General features: G+C 40.5%; 2 protein-coding genes across 2 annotated transcripts; one reads left to right on the forward strand and one right to left on the reverse strand.

The window, feature by feature from the left end:
- Positions 1 to 41: 41 nt before the first annotated feature.
- Positions 42 to 8,634, forward strand: uprt (uracil phosphoribosyltransferase (FUR1) homolog (S. cerevisiae)). The gene is made up of 8 exons (XM_086105661.1): positions 42 to 243; positions 317 to 574; positions 3,336 to 3,378; positions 3,460 to 3,529; positions 3,650 to 3,712; positions 5,645 to 5,806; positions 6,353 to 6,451; positions 7,760 to 8,634. Exons 2-8 carry the CDS (start codon positions 342 to 344, stop codon positions 7,864 to 7,866), a joined length of 777 nt encoding a protein of 258 aa, XP_085961787.1. The 5' UTR covers positions 42 to 243; positions 317 to 341; the 3' UTR covers positions 7,867 to 8,634.
- zdhhc15b (zDHHC palmitoyltransferase 15b) lies at positions 8,041 to 15,068 on the reverse strand. Its single transcript, XM_086105660.1, has 11 exons — positions 14,933 to 15,068; positions 14,545 to 14,571; positions 14,368 to 14,462; positions 14,164 to 14,284; positions 13,864 to 13,933; positions 12,985 to 13,017; positions 12,786 to 12,906; positions 12,578 to 12,710; positions 12,377 to 12,503; positions 12,190 to 12,305; positions 8,041 to 10,167 (listed from the first exon to the last, which is right to left on the reverse strand). Exons 1-11 carry the CDS (start codon positions 15,048 to 15,050, stop codon positions 10,124 to 10,126), a joined length of 1,005 nt encoding a protein of 334 aa, XP_085961786.1. The 5' UTR covers positions 15,051 to 15,068; the 3' UTR covers positions 8,041 to 10,123.
- Between the last annotated feature and the right edge of the window lie 438 nt (positions 15,069 to 15,506).

The following is a 15,506-nucleotide window of genomic DNA, read 5'->3' on the forward strand; positions in this document are numbered from 1 at the left end:
CGTAGGCGCGCCGGCTACGTCATTTCCGTTTAGGTCATCGCCTGTCACTAGTGTCAAAGCTAGCAAGCGGGCGCTATTGCCACACACCGCTATTATAATCTTAAAATAGAACTAATTAGACTTTTTAAACGACGTGGTTTAGAGTTCAAACGGTCTTGACCGTGACGATTATATTGTCGCCGAATGCGACAGCTGGATTAATTTGGGAATTTCTCTTATCGAAAACTCGAGTCGCGGCTCAAGGTAAAACACGTTGTCTGGCCGCTTTGCTCTTTGTTGAACAGCTAATTTCGACCAACTTTGATTCTTTTGCCAGAGAACCAGTGTCCCTCTCACTCAGGATGCCATGCCACAATCAGCAAATGAGCACTGTAAACACCGGCCAGGACCACCCAATGAAGCAAGTGCGCTTTGCCACCAACAGCAGCGGCAATGTGACCGCTGTGTTGGCCACTCATGAGGCAGGTGATGCCAGTAGCAGACAGCCCGTAAACCAGGACTCACTTGGACCCCAACTCAAACTGCTTCCTCTCAATGACCAGATACGAGAATTACAGACTATTATTAGAGACAAGTGAGTCAATACTTTTGTTATTATTCTATCAATCCCACGTTCTCCACCGCCAATTTTTTTAAAGAATTATTGTTCGGCCTGACATTACACGACATAATCTAAATCAAATTGGGCCCTTTGTAATAATCGGCAGCAAATTAAAAAAACAAAATGTAATCTTTTCTCTCTCTTGCATAGAAATGACCATTCAAGGATGGTACAAAACTGCTGAACAAAAAAACCAACATTAAGTGCAAGAACTAATTTTGTACTTTTTTTTCACAAAAAATCAACATTTCAATATTTCCTGCACATTGTTCCAAATCCCACCCAAAATTATTTGGCCTACCCGTGTTGTAGTATCGGGGATGGTGTCGTATAGGGGATTATACAACCCAGTGTAAATGAAACTAAGTCATGTCTGCCATCTAATGGTAATTGATGATATTACAACTAACGCCTGACCCCAGAAATAATGGGCAGGGTTTTTTTTTTCTCTCTTTGAAACCTTTATTCGACGCTTTCAAATAAATAAATAAATGCATTTGAATCATAAATTATACCACAAGCATTGTATATCGATACAAGAACACTTCCGTTTTTCAGACGGCTACATTTTCCTGTAATTATGTTTTATAATCAAAGGTGGTAAGCATGAAAACTGAATAACATTGGCTTCAGATTTTCAAACTGCTACATTATTTTTTTATCCAGTATTTCTTTTGTTTTTAATGCCATATGGTAAGCATGAAAAGGATGTACAGCGGTAAAATACAGCCCGCTCATTGATGGTTCTGGTGATTGTGATGGTGTGGAGAGGATACTGATGGAGAAGAGTGGAGAGGATACTGATGGAGAAGAGAGTGGTCTGCCAATCCTGACTTTGGATTTTACTACTGTGCTTAACATTGCTGGGTCCTTTGCTTCAGGTCTCTTTGGGCCAATAATTGATCACTCAAGGGGCCACTCAGAGTGTGGTCGAGGCCCACAGCCTGCCTGTCGCCCATCTCTGTTCAAATAGTACAACAAGTCATTTCAGTTATGTAGTATCGCAGTCTGAACACAAAGGAGGAATATTGAAAAGGAATACATGCAGCCGCCGCCATCACCAACCGAATGTCGATCATCATTGTTTTTGCAGAGCGTAATTTAAAGTTACGTTAAAGTCTTGCCATGCACGTCCTTAAAGTATCTAGAAACTATGAAGTTGTGCATGTCATGAAATGCTTTTTGTAGGATAGTGGTAACATTTGTAATGAGGGATTTCAAACAGTCCAGAGAAATGTGTGTGCAAAACACCACATCTACACAAGTTATAGCAGTCTTGGAGGAATCTTGAAACAGTTAAGCGTAAAACATCATATGTTTTACGTGATGATTGTCAAACAAAGGTCAGAGGGTGCCTTTGGGCCAGCAAATAAACAAAACAAAAAAAAAACAGTGCCTACAATACAGCAAATAAAAATACACTTCTCAAGTATAAATAGTCCATTTATTAGTATCAGACAGAATATTAATAGATAGTGCTGTAGTTTAAAATTTGACGTAGACAACATTTAGGAGGATATTACTGGTTAAGCCGGACGGAGCATGCATGGAAAATGAACAGTATGTCAGGGTTACTGTGTCATCTTCTGTACTAAAGTAATTACCAGGATTTGTCAAATATAGCTGGAAATAGCCACATTTTTAACAAATATTTTCTATCATTTGTTATCATCCCTTTGACAATAAAATATTAGGAAAACTGTTCTCTGGTATATCCTAATATCAATATACCATCCCAAAAGCCTCTTTGATGTTTCTCACCTCGGGTCCAAAAGTAGCAGTTTCTCTTATCGGGTGCCATTTCAGTCTTTTTGAAGTTCTCAAAGGGCACTGCAAAATTTGAGAAGAAAAGGTCGAGACCACACAAATGTGTTTGCTATCTATCATAAGCAGTTGTGAGATGGGTTGGAGGTTATAACAGTTACTGGGCCTGAGGTCTTATTGGCTTTTAGGAATTACATGGCAAATCGGAACCAATACTCTTGTGGGCCGTATCCAGCAGGGTTTCCCAATTTATTTATATCATTGTAGATGAAGTAACTTCTAATTTTATTACATAGGGTGCGCCACCCCAATGGGAGACTGCCATGTTTCGACACCATCTTTCTGCCACAGATACTCGGAGATAAATTAAGTGAACAGACTTCCTCAACATCATGACTACAGCACGTACAACAAATGCAATTTGTCACCTGAGGGAATACTAGAAGTTGTTTGTGATGACATTTTGCTTGCAACCGCGATGACGAAATTGGTGGTAGGTTTGCGAAGTGTGGTCCCTCTAAGGCACCGTAGTATGCATGCTTCAAAATGCACCGCACTTCGAGCTTAGGTCATTGCATTCTATTAAATTACGATTAGATGAAACTAAATCCTACACACTGTATCTTAACAAAACAAAACAAACATTGTTGCTTTAATGTCCTCTCAAATTATTGAGTAATGCCAGGCACTATTGCTCCCAATATTGGCATATGTATTATATATGTATGATTGACCATCCTTTTATGTGTGTGATAAGTTGCACTCCTTTTAATTCAGTCGGTTGGAAAATGTACAGACCCAATTTCACTAATCCACTCCACCAATTAAATTTGAATTTCTACATTGACTTTCCCATAACATCTGAACATTAATGTACGCTGAAATGTCTGTAACATTAATTAATTACTACAAGTCACTATATATTGAGAGGGAAAATCTAGTTTGGACATTTGTTTTCCTGTGTTTGTAGGACTACCAGCAGAGGGGATTTTGTGTTTTGTGCCGACCGACTGGTAGGATCATACAGTACCATGATACCAACCGTGTGTTTATGCGTTTTCAATATTTAATTGACTTATGTTGTTGTTCAACAGATTAGACTTGTAGTGGAAGAAGGCCTGAATCAACTGCCTTACTCCGAGTGTACAGTGACTACGCCAACAGGTGAGAATCAGAATGAGAAAAGCTGCCGCCTCCATCCCATTTTAACAGAGGACCTGACTTGGTTTGTTCCACGCTGCTGCAGAACATTCATAACTAACTTGTGTCATATCGGGTCTTCAGGATATAAATATGAAGGAGTCAAGTTTGAGAGAGGTAACTGCGGCGTCAGCATTATGAGGAGTGGTGAGTCAGACGACATCTGCAGTGCATCAAGTGAACAGACTCAACTACTGAACATACAACTGCAAGCAGTAGAAGTAACAGTGGGAAAAATACTTGGATTTCAGCAAAAATGTTCTGGGATAATCTTCCTCTGAAATCCAACAAAATGTGGAGTTCAAAAGTTGTTTTTGAGACACTAGCAATTCTAGTGAGTCCTCATGTCCACCTCAGTAAAGAGCTTGCTGACACCACTGGAAATTCATCGTCCCTTCTTCGATTAGGCATGTCTATCGACAATAATGGTGCAACTATCAATGGCATCTGATTCCCAGGAAAGAGGGCGAAGCCAAGTAAGTATCAAAATAATGACATAGCCTCCTCAGTGCCTTATTGGCCTGTTTTGAGCAATCACGTGACCACTACAACGTAGCGTGTGCTGAAACATTCAAACATGGTGGCCTATAATTTTTGGCTTATTTCTTGGTCTATTTGCCTATAAAAATGTCATATGGTATCATCAAGCATTGCCGTACTTTAGATAAGGACACTCCTCACCATGTGAAGTTTTGTATTCTTCCTTCAAGAAAGAAAGAGAAACATTTACAATGACATCGGCCGGCACATGCTGCCGACCAGCTTCCAAAAGGTGCAGTCTCGTCATGAAAAGCGGAACATCGCTGAATCTCTGAAAAACTTGATTGTCACCGAAATCTATGTGCACATCTCTACTCATGCCCACCTCACATTATACATTTGAAAATATTGATCAAGATATATAAATCTTAGAATGATCGTTTCAATGTTTTTCTTTTATTGTATGGACTTCGCGAAGTCCTTTCTGCTTCATAGGTGCTCCTAGAGCAAAAACATAAATGTCACCTAACGTTTGAAAAATTACGACCAAACGTCACCAAAATCTGTGTACACCTATACTCATGCCTACTTCATACTCTGGAAATATTACAACAATCATCCAATTTTTAAATATTCGTTTTACTCTTAATATGTGTGCATTTGGATTAAAAAATTAACGTAAACTGATAATTGCCTCTTATGCTTAAAAAAGAAATCACTTTATGTGCTCATGTATATATGCATGCCAACTTCATTCATTCATTCATTCATTTTCCAGACCGCTTTATCCTCACTCGGGTCGCGGGGGGATGCTGGAGCCTATCCCAGCCGTCTTCGGGCAGTAGGCGGAGGACACCCTGAATCAGTTGCCAGCCAATCGCAGGGCACACAGAGACAAACAACCATCCACGCCCACACTCACACCTAGGGACAATTTAGAGTGTCCCATTAACCTGCCATGCATGTTTTTGGAATGTGGGAGGAAACCAGAGTATCCGGAGAAAACCCACGCAGGGGCGGGGAGAACATGCAAACTCCACACAGGGAGGCCGGAGCTGGAATCGAACCCGGTACCTCTGCACTGTGAAGTCGACGTGCTAACCACTGGACCACCGGACTGGGCCGCCTTGCCAACTTCATATACCAAAAATATTCGAACAATTGCCGCCATATTTTGGATTTTATAGACGTCAATAAGCCGGTGTCTCTTCCTAGGCTGAAGACCTCATTCAAAACGAAAGGAATTCGTTGCCTTTTCACGGGCAAGAATTAAGTGTTTAAGTTATAGCAATACTTGGCGACGCCATACGGCATTTCAGTAGCAAAACAGACCAAAAGAACAAGTCCAAAAGGAACAGCTGCCACGTTTGAATGTTTCAGCATCCACTACGTCATCGGTATCACATGCCTACGTAAAACTGGCCAAGATACCGCTGCGCAACTTATGTTTTTATTGTGATAGTTAATCGGTCTAAACTGTTTTTCAGGGAATCGAATGCTGTTGATATTTGCACGATTGTTGTTTATACACCCGGCCTAATCAAATGATGGACAATGAATTTTCGGTGGCCTGTTGTGTTGCGTGTGTCTTTGGCACAGGTGAGGCCATGGAGCAAGGTCTGCGGGACTGCTGCCGTTCCATTCGCATCGGCAAAATACTCATCCAAAGTGACGAGGAGACCCAGAAAGCCAAGGTCTACTATGCCAAGTTCCCACCCGATATTTACAGAAGAAAAGTGCTGCTCATGTACCCCATTCTCAGTGAGTCTGAACGGGTGCAAGCATGTTGTTCTATGCCAGACTTCGATTTCCCAACACCAGCACATATATGAAACATGCATTTTCATGTATATGTTGTTGTTTTTTGAGAAATCTCAGTCACATCGACCTTTACCTGCCAAGTCTTCATTTCCACACCATTCAGGCGCACTCACCCTGGTCTGATAATTATAGCTCTCACAAAGGAAATTATACACTTCCTCAGCAATGGCCACCAAGCTCCAGAACAGCATAACGAAGGCCAGACAAAAAAAAAAGTATTTTCCCTTTTGCATTTCCCTGCACATAAGGGGGGAAAAAATCCCTGACAGGTTGGAGGTTTACCTAAATGGCAGAATATTTAAAAGCATGTTAAGTGCGGAGGTCACAACTGGGGACCTTTTTGAGATGATAACATAAGCAATTACACACCAGGAGACCTTTTCATATTTCTTTTTATGATTTAATAATCCAAATCATTCTAAAGATGTCAAGGCCGTTTTGGGAGTGTGACGTGTGTAATACACAATACGTTGTGTGTGTCGTCAGGTACTGGGAACACAGTGATTGAAGCAGTGAAGGTGCTGATCGAGCACGGGGTCCTGCCCAAACATATTATCCTCCTCAGCCTCTTCTCCACACCTCACGGTACATCAGCACAGCTGCATGATCTAATTTTCCATTTGCTTTTGTTTACCCAACAAATCAGTCTCCAATCTCCCCCCGCGTTTTTCCTCCTGATATTGCTGTTATTCGACTGGTAACTGCATTGCTGCGCATGGCTGCAGCTGGTGATTTCCGATCCGCTTTAGCCTCACAAGGGTCGCGGGGAGTGCTGGAGCCTATCCCAGCTGATTTTGGGCAGTAGGCGGGGGACACCGGTTGCCAGCCAATTGCAGGGCACATAGAGACGAACAACCATCCATGCTCACACTCACACTTAGGGACAATTTAGAATGTTCAATAAGCCTGCCATGCATGTTTTTGGATTTGGAATGTGAGAGGAAACCGGAGTACCCGGAGAAAACCCACGCCGGCCCGGGCAGAACATGCAAACCCCACACAGGGAGGCCGGAGCCGGAATGGAACTGCGAGGCCGATGCGCTAACCACCGGGACACACACTCACACACACACACACACACACATACTGGATATAAAAGCAGAGAACTCAATTTTCGAAGTGTTTCTCCATTGGGTTAGATCTCATTCATTTCATCAAATTGCAAATGTTTTAGACAATACAAGTCACAGTACATCTTTGCAAAAGGTCAAGAACAGTTAGCCTACTGTGTACACGGTATGGATATTTCAATGGTTCTCTGCCATTAGGTGACCAAACACCTAAAGATTAAGCAAAAGGGCTGATGCATTTTGGCACCACGGATTATTTATATGAAAAATGAATTTAGTTTTGAATATAAATGTTTGGGAGTGATATGAGCCTTTGCAAGTGAGCTTTTGATGTTGTGCTGCCTTCTTTTGTCAAATGACCTTAAGAACATTGACAAAGTAATTTCTGTTTCTAGAAATGACCCAGACCATTGGAGAAAACATGGCAACTAAAGGACCAGATTCAAAGAAAATATTGCTTAAAATAAGGTGCTAGCCCCCTCTGCAGTCAATGGAATTAAAAGTCAGAGGCCACTATGAGGGGGCCAGTGAAATGTAAAAGCCCAAAAAGAGCGGTCTTGTCTTTCTTTGAACATTTTGCGTTAAACATTGTCAGACAGTATCTGAAATCAAGTCTGCATTACTTTGAGAGTGAGAAAAAGAGAATTCCCCATTTCAATGGTGCTACCAAGTGAGAACATTCAGAATTTCATTCTGACAATTTCAAATTGGACAATACAAGAATATGGGGGTGGGGGGTGCCAACCAGCATCCTGGCTAAATAGTGGTTCACTAATCATGAAAGTGAATGAAATGTCAAGATGTGTTTTGTTTTCTATTTTAGGGGCCAAATCTATAATCCAGGAATTCCCAGACATCACCATATTGGCAACAGAAGTTCACCCAGTGGCGCCAACACATTTTGGACAAAGGTATTTTGGCACCGATTAAATCCAGGACACAGGGAGCAACACGGGCTTGTAATTGTTTTCAGTATGGTTTTGTTGCTTGTTTAAAAAAAAAAATCTCCTTGTGCCAAATACTCTTTCTGCGAAAATGAAACTATTTATTCTATTGATTTCTTTTTGCTATTTGTCATATGAATACAAACAATATGGAGCCGTATTGGGATCATTTAACTTTGCATGTTACAAGTGGTGATTTAATAAAGGATTTATATTTGTTATCAAAAGACCACCAAATGGAAAATAACGATATTTACAGACAAAGATAAATGACACAATCACACACAATAAGCCAAAGACCAGTTTCAACTGGACCACGAGCATTTGAAAATACTGTCTTGTGGCTGGTGAAAAAGATATTTTTTACTGTTAGAGATCCAGGTTTCTGATACATATGATATGTGTCACTGGCATATACCTGTATATTTATAATATATATTTAATGTGTCACACAATGAAGCAAAATATGCAGACACTGCCCGCAGCAGCTATGTCTCGCTAGTTAATTTTAGCAATAAATAAACATCCACATTTTCTGAAGGTTTTTACATGCACATACATTGTAAACATAAACAACATAGATGGAAAATTACGAATGACAGGGGAGTATTGTCAGACATGAGTGTTACTTGATTGGTCCAACAAAGTAGAATTATCCTGTAATGAAGTCATGTGGTGGTGAAGTGAAAGTGAAGTAAAAACACATCTAGTTGCATTTAGGCTTTGGGTCATTGTCAATAAACTGTCATCAGAAGCTGTGTTTGGTCTCAAAACATTCACATAATATATGTAAAAATCCTCAGGAACATGGATACAAAAGAATACAAATCACATATTGGGAGACCTGCTCTCCATCCACTTTTGGATTACCTACTTAAGAACCTTTGTGCTCTCTTATAATAAAACACTTGTGCCAATTAAGGATTTTAAATCTCATGGGTAAGACATCTCTTCATTGCTGGAATGCAACTTCAATTCTGACCTTTTTAGTGCCTGTCATGCTTTTTTTTCCCCAAACCAGCACACGACAAGACAGCGTGCAAGGTGACGACAGTACTTTGAGAGTAAGCTATTTATACAAATGCTTGTGGGAGGGTGGCGCTAGACCAGATGATGACTGTCTGATCGGGGTTGAAGAATTGTTCCTTCGGCGTAACAATGGGAATAGAATGTGGAACTACCTCACTATGAGCACTTTTTAGCTGTACAATTATTCTTTTCAAATTAGTGCAGCTTACTTGAGTCACTGATCATCACTGAAGCCGAAACACTGGAGCACACTACCCAAGATACATCTACTCAAATTTGCACTTGCTGCAAGGCTGACCAGCTGACTTTGGACGAAAGGCGAGACGAGATGTACAGTACACCCAGGACTGTTTGACAACCATTCACATTCACGCACGAAGCTAACATCTATGCTTTTAGAATATGGTTAGTACTGTAGTCTGAGTACCTGGAGACAACCCATGTATGCACGCGGAAAACAAACTCCATGAAGGAATGCCAAAGCGAACAGAGAACCTGCGAACTGTGAGGCAGACGTGCCAACCAACCGTGCTGCCCTGAGGTGTGCATTTGTTAATGAACTCACATCACAGCCAGGCATCTGCTCATGCAGGCGCCACTAGAGTGAGGATAGGATTTTTTATGCGACAAAATATTATTATTATTATATGTATTTATTACACTTAGGGGATAATTTTTATTCCGGGTTCTCTATTTTCTGACCAACCATAACCAACATGCAAGGTAATGATTAAAAACTAGCAAAGCATATAATGGAGATTTGTTCCTGAATTGTTGTATGCCATCTTGTAGTTAGAAGCGGGCTGCTGGATACATTCATTTGTAAAATGGATTCCCACAACATAAATACAGTATGCGTAAGGCGGAGGTTAAATGTGGTGTGTGTTAAATGACAAGACTGAACTTCGACAGAGTGAATCCACCTCCAGAAGCATAAGTGAGCATGAGGTAACATTGAATGGTGCAAACGAAATAGACTGGAGCAACGCTTTTGCTACACCTTCAAATGATCACAGGGAATTTCAATTAATAGTTGTGCGGCAACAGGATGCACCCGAATGTCCATCCGCTTCTTCAGGTTGTCTTTTAAAGAGGAAAAAAAACATCCAAATGCAGTATGGTCCATGTCAGAGTTGTTGGCGAACATCCACGTTTAGAGTGCACGTTCCCTCCTCCTCCTCCTCCTCTTTAAGCTCTGCACCAGTGTCCATTGTCTAGTCCTCCATCTCTATGGTAACAGAAGGGTCTTGATCCTCAACTGAAATTGGAGGGGGGAGAAAATATAAATGACCATTCCATTTTGAAGAGTTTACAAATTGTTGAGGTGATGTAACCTAGGGCCACCAGAGGGCAGTATTGGGTAAAGTACGGCACATCATGTCCAAAGATATTTCAGTCAGGTTCCCACTCAGAAGCCATTACATTACAATGCCACTGAACCGTCACATGACCGTGGCCTCTATAGTCATTTGGACATTGTCTGTATTCATTTTAATGTTGAATGGGAAGGCGGAGTGGTTTGGAAACCTTGATGACACCAGAGAATGATCATCATGCTCCGGAGGAAATAACATCGCCACTGAGTGTGCGATGAGGTCATCATGTTTGGAAACAGCAGCTGTCTCCATTCATTTTAGATGTCTCAGGCTGCTCTCTGTTGTGAGATGTGTTGACAGAGGTTTATTGAAAGGTCAAATTCTTTTGAAGTGTCACGTTGAGGAAAACACATTGTGAAATGAGGAAGTACTGCACAGGAACCCTGGTTTTCCAGTTTTACCAGTGGACAGACAATCTTAAAAGGCAGTGGGAGGTTAAATCAGAAGCAAATCATCCTTAAGATACCAGCAACATATTTCATTTCAATGGGCTGATGTTAAATTAGAACTACTTTTTCGGCTATCTGGTGTCTGTTTGAGACTTCAGTTAATGTGAAATGTTTACTAACTCAACCCCATAACGCTCTAACTTTAACTCAGTGGTGCCCCATGTAAATGGCATTGGTCAGTTCAGAGGTCACGGACAAAACAATGTGGTGTGTTGTTTGCTTTGACGAGACAAGAGGATCTGCTGATAACGTGGGTCCATCAGCAAAGATGTGGTCATGTGGTGCATTCCAGACCACATTCAATTGAGATTTAGGTTCAGCAATTCTCTACATTTGTCGACAGCATTCTTTGTGATTTTTTTTTTCCATCCTAAAATGGGGACCACATTATGAGAAGCTGGATTTTGTTGGTTCGATGTGAAAACTCAACACAAAAGCCAAACAATTGAAAATGACAGTTCATTATGTATGTAATGATATATGAGGATTTGCATACAGCTCTGAAAAAGAATAAGGACAAAAACAACATTAGACCTTTTTTTGTGGTATTTTGACTACTTTGGAATGGCTTTTGAATCAGATGAACTTTAAATCCTTCAATTGTACATTACTACAAAAGAAGCAAGCAAGATATTGTCCCGGAATTTCTCCATTGCGAGACTAATAAAGGTTTTCTTTTCTTATCTTGAAGTATAGTCCACACGATATCTTCAGTGTTATGGTAGCCAGATTTCAAACTTGAAAGCCTTTTTATGGTCACTTAAAATCACATTTAAGATGCCTGACCATTGCCAAAAAAAAAATAAAAAATGGCCAATGGCCATTCACCTGATTACGGGAAATTTAGTATAAAACACTCATTGCAAAGTGAACTGCGTAAGCCTTTATCACATTCTGAGACTCATCACATATGTTGTACCATATCACTTGTTTCCAAGCCATAAAGAGATGCAGTGCCAGTCAAAGAAGATGAAAAAAAAATTTTATGTTGAAAAGCAGGGCTTGCTTCCATTTTCTTGGATAGAACCGGCGCGGTGTATACATCGCTTCCTACATTTTTACCACAAGCTTTGCTATTACATCCACAGGTGAATATGAAATGATTGGCCAAGGCTTTTAGACAATTCTTAAGGAAAATAAAATTTTGACGAAACAAATTTAAGACAAACTTTTTGTTCATTTTCCTTTGCCATTAGGACTGGAAACTAAATGACTTCTTCAAATTATAAGAGACACTTTATTGACAATGAACATCTGCTGCTAGAATTGAACTCATTCAATTCCCATGATGTATAAATACGTCTTGAAAACCCGTTGTGGCTCGCTACCCATGACGTATTTATATGTCATTAAATTTTTTTGTGGCATTAAAACAGGTGGGATTGAACGGTTTGCTCCAGTAAAAATGGGTGAGATTGAATGAGTTAAGAAAGCCCCAATATTCAAGTGACTCACCCCAGCTTCCTTCTTCAGACGCGTCATCTGACTCCTCCCACATCTCCTTGTTTGCCAGTAAGGGGTTCTGACACTCACTCCGATTCTTTAAAGGAAAATAGTGTCCATTACCTTGACTGAAAAGAAAATGGCACAAAAAGACACATTACAACAGGCCATCACACCATAATGTCAAGATCAAATTAACCTTGTGAAAACAGGGATGAACCAGAGTCTTCTGTCTTTTCCGAATACTTGCTGCAGATTTTTGCGTATTCCAACATTGAAACCGTGTCTGTCTGGCCCGTTGACAAAAACTGGAGCTGAAAAGGCCTCTGGGAAAGGTGAAATGGAGTCAAAATATGCCACACACATGCTTGCCAATTTTTAAATTCCTTTTGTGACATACCTAAAGTGGATCTGTTTTTCGCCACCAACCAACAGTGGTAACTGAAGAGGAACATGAGACTGACAAAAAACATGAGTGCCACAAACATGAGAAAGAGGACATGGAACTTTGCCGGCCCATTTGGCAAATCCCCCTGGGAGAGAATGTTACAGGAGAATAAATGGTGGTGTCAAACATACTGCTCGTTACACCTTAGAAGAACACTTACCACCCAGAATTTAATGAAATACTGAAAGACTGTGGCTGCGATGTATATGCAGTACAGCATTGAATAGTAGAGGAAAAGTAGGAAGAACTTGTAGTTTGAAAAGCCAACACAGTTGTTCACCCTAAAGGAAAATCAGATTAGAATGTCAAGAGGACACTAAAATGTTGAATAAAGGGACTGGGCAAGAAAAAAAGCTTACCAAGGACAGTGGTGGTCCATTTTCAAAACACACCTAAAAAAAAAAAGAAAATGTCCTAAATCATTTAAAATTCTTCAGGCATTTATTTTGGTTAAATAGACAAAAACCCCAGTCAATCATCATGTGTTAAAAAAAAAGAAAAACGTGTCCACTAAAATAACAATACACTTTAACACTTATGCAGCAGCTTGTATCTTGGTGAAAATGTATGTATTTTTAGACTCCCAAATGTAACCCACTCAAAATTCATTCAGTCGCCTGGAAAGATTAAAAATAAATAAAATAAAAGACAGTAATTTCCCTGATTAACATGAAATTGTTTGAATGCACCATGTCATCCAAACAGAACGCTCAATAGTCTGAAGGTCCCATGCACAAAATGGAAGAAGAGGAATTTGGTTTGACACACTCCCAAATGGGAATTCACCCCAACCTGAATTATGTATCGTAGACCAGTGTTTCCCAAGCTTTATTGAGCTATGGCACCTATTTACATGAGAAAAATCTCAGGGCACACCACTAAATGTTACAGCTGCAGCTGTTGTGAAAGCGCTATATAAATCAGGGTGTATTGTATTGTATAAAAAAATACCGAAAAGCATGATCTCCTCTCATTTTACTCACAAACTGACAGTGTAATCTGGTCCTGTTTATTTGAACATTAAGCTGATATACTTGAATTCCGTTTCATGAATGGCAACAAGTGGGTACACAGGTTTATTGTACTGTCTACTATCTACAATATTTGTTAAAATACATGAAAAAAATAAACCTTTCTGGACAAATTCATTCGTATTCGATAGTTTCCCACAGCACTCCTGATCGTCTCTCACGGTACACTCTATATTGGCACTTATTGGGGAGCAAAGCGTGACTTACATTTCACAGACCGAGCAGTGGTGACAGCGGTCAGGCTTCAGCACCTGGCAGCGGTCGCAGAACCTGATACCTAGACACAAGAAGAGAAAGGCCAGTTCAGTGCAGGACATTTGAGCTGAGCGTGCCATTCGCTTAACTACCTGCTCAGCCATCAGCACTAATGAAAGTCTGCACTTTGCATTGCGTTGCTAATACCATTTGTTTTTGGAACACCTCCAGCATTCCCGAAGACTGACTGTTGTCGCTAATCCACCTGCCTGTGAGGTATAGCATCTCATTAAAGTATAAGTGAAAGTTTACCTCCAGACTGAGCTCGAGTGTAGATGGGTAGCTTCTTGGCAATCTCAACCAGGATTTGTTTCTGTGCAGCCGGCCTCTCCTCCATCTCGTACCTTTGCTTGTCTGAGTAAGAGAGCTGAAACTAGAAAAACAAACACATCAAATTAGTATGAAGTTGAAATAGTACAATTGGAGATCTACAGTTACATGTGATTTTGAGGATACCTTCTTGCATGGGGATGCAGCAGGGGTGAAGATGGACTTCCAGTAGGTCCAGGAAAACATCCCAAAGGAAACATGGAATACAAGCAAATAAGCCACTGCAGAGACAAACAACAAGATGTTCACATTCATATACTGAACATTGTTTTCTACATTTTAGAACTTCGATCAAGGACTCACCCTTTTCCAATGTGTTTGACAGGGTGACTGCAGAAACAAGAGTAAAGTATACTTAGCGAAATTAGTACATTTAAACATGCGCCCAGTTCGTACACAAAAGGGCCATTGACTGCCTAACAACACTAGCCGGAATGACAAGATAAAGCAATAAGCATAACAATAGGCACTCTATGAATAGACCGGCATCTCGGTGAAACCAAAATGACATTTACGCTTTATATTGATTATTTAAAAACTGAAAACCCAAAACACTTCCGCATAGCTTGCTAGTTCCTGCTCTGTTATATGAATCTGTCAATTGAGCTGTGCGGCAAACTGCGGTACATGTCTACGGTTTGGGATGGGGGAAATGATTTTTCAGTAAAACGACCACGTTTCCGATACTCACACAGACATAGCTGAAACACGTAAGCGTAATACGACCACAGCATCACGGAGGCAATAATAAGCACAGGTATCCACGAGAAAACCCTTTGACAGCATCTCAACCCTCTGGAGAGCGCCATACTCAATCGAAACGCGGCTCTCCTCTGTGCTCGATTAAGCTTCCTGCCTGACTGGGATTTCTGCAGCAGCGTGAACAGAGATGGATTCAGCACACTTTGTCGCCGATTTTAAAAAATACCCCAAAAAAAAGGTTCTCGTCTTGTGAGCGACCTGGAAAAAAAGAAAACATGCATGCTACTGTTACGCTGTATATATTTTTCGAATTAATAGAGTAACACAGGTGTGAATATGATATAAAATGATGTCAAGGTTAATTATAAAAATATTACCAGATTTTACCAGCGTAGTCGTTTTTACTGTAACACTTACTCATATCGCCAATAGATTATGACACCAACAAATTTCACTTGAAATTCACAAATATTCAGCCTGCGCTACAAGCGTGTTTTGTACAGGTACAGTAGTCTAACATGCAGTCACTCAGCCACATACCTAAATAACCAGTTGACAAGGGG

Source organism: Hippocampus guttulatus, chromosome 2 (assembly GCF_054856545.1).
Source record: "Hippocampus guttulatus isolate MCC_2025c chromosome 2, RoL_Hgut_1.0, whole genome shotgun sequence".
In the NCBI taxonomy this organism is placed as follows: Eukaryota; Metazoa; Chordata; class Actinopteri; order Syngnathiformes; family Syngnathidae; genus Hippocampus; species Hippocampus guttulatus.

Bases quoted from the DNA above. Each gene is read 5' to 3' on its own strand.
- zdhhc15b (XM_086105660.1), bottom strand. From the start codon at position 15,050: ATGGCGCTCTCCAGAGGGTTGAGATGCTGTCAAAGGGTTTTCTCGTGG. The intron at 14,285-14,367 runs GTATCCTCAAAA...TTGTTTTTCTAG, and splicing joins CTGCATCCCCATGCAAGAAG to TTTCAGCTCTCTTACTCAGA. The intron at 12,907-12,984 runs GTAAGCTTTTTT...ATTTTCCTTTAG, and splicing joins ATGGACCACCACTGTCCTTG to GGTGAACAACTGTGTTGGCT.
- uprt (XM_086105661.1), top strand. From the start codon at position 342: ATGCCATGCCACAATCAGCAAATGAGCACTGTAAACACCGGCCAGGAC. The intron at 3,379-3,459 runs GTAGGATCATAC...GTTGTTCAACAG, and splicing joins TGTTTTGTGCCGACCGACTG to ATTAGACTTGTAGTGGAAGA. The intron at 3,713-5,644 runs GTGAGTCAGACG...TCTTTGGCACAG, and splicing joins CGTCAGCATTATGAGGAGTG to GTGAGGCCATGGAGCAAGGT.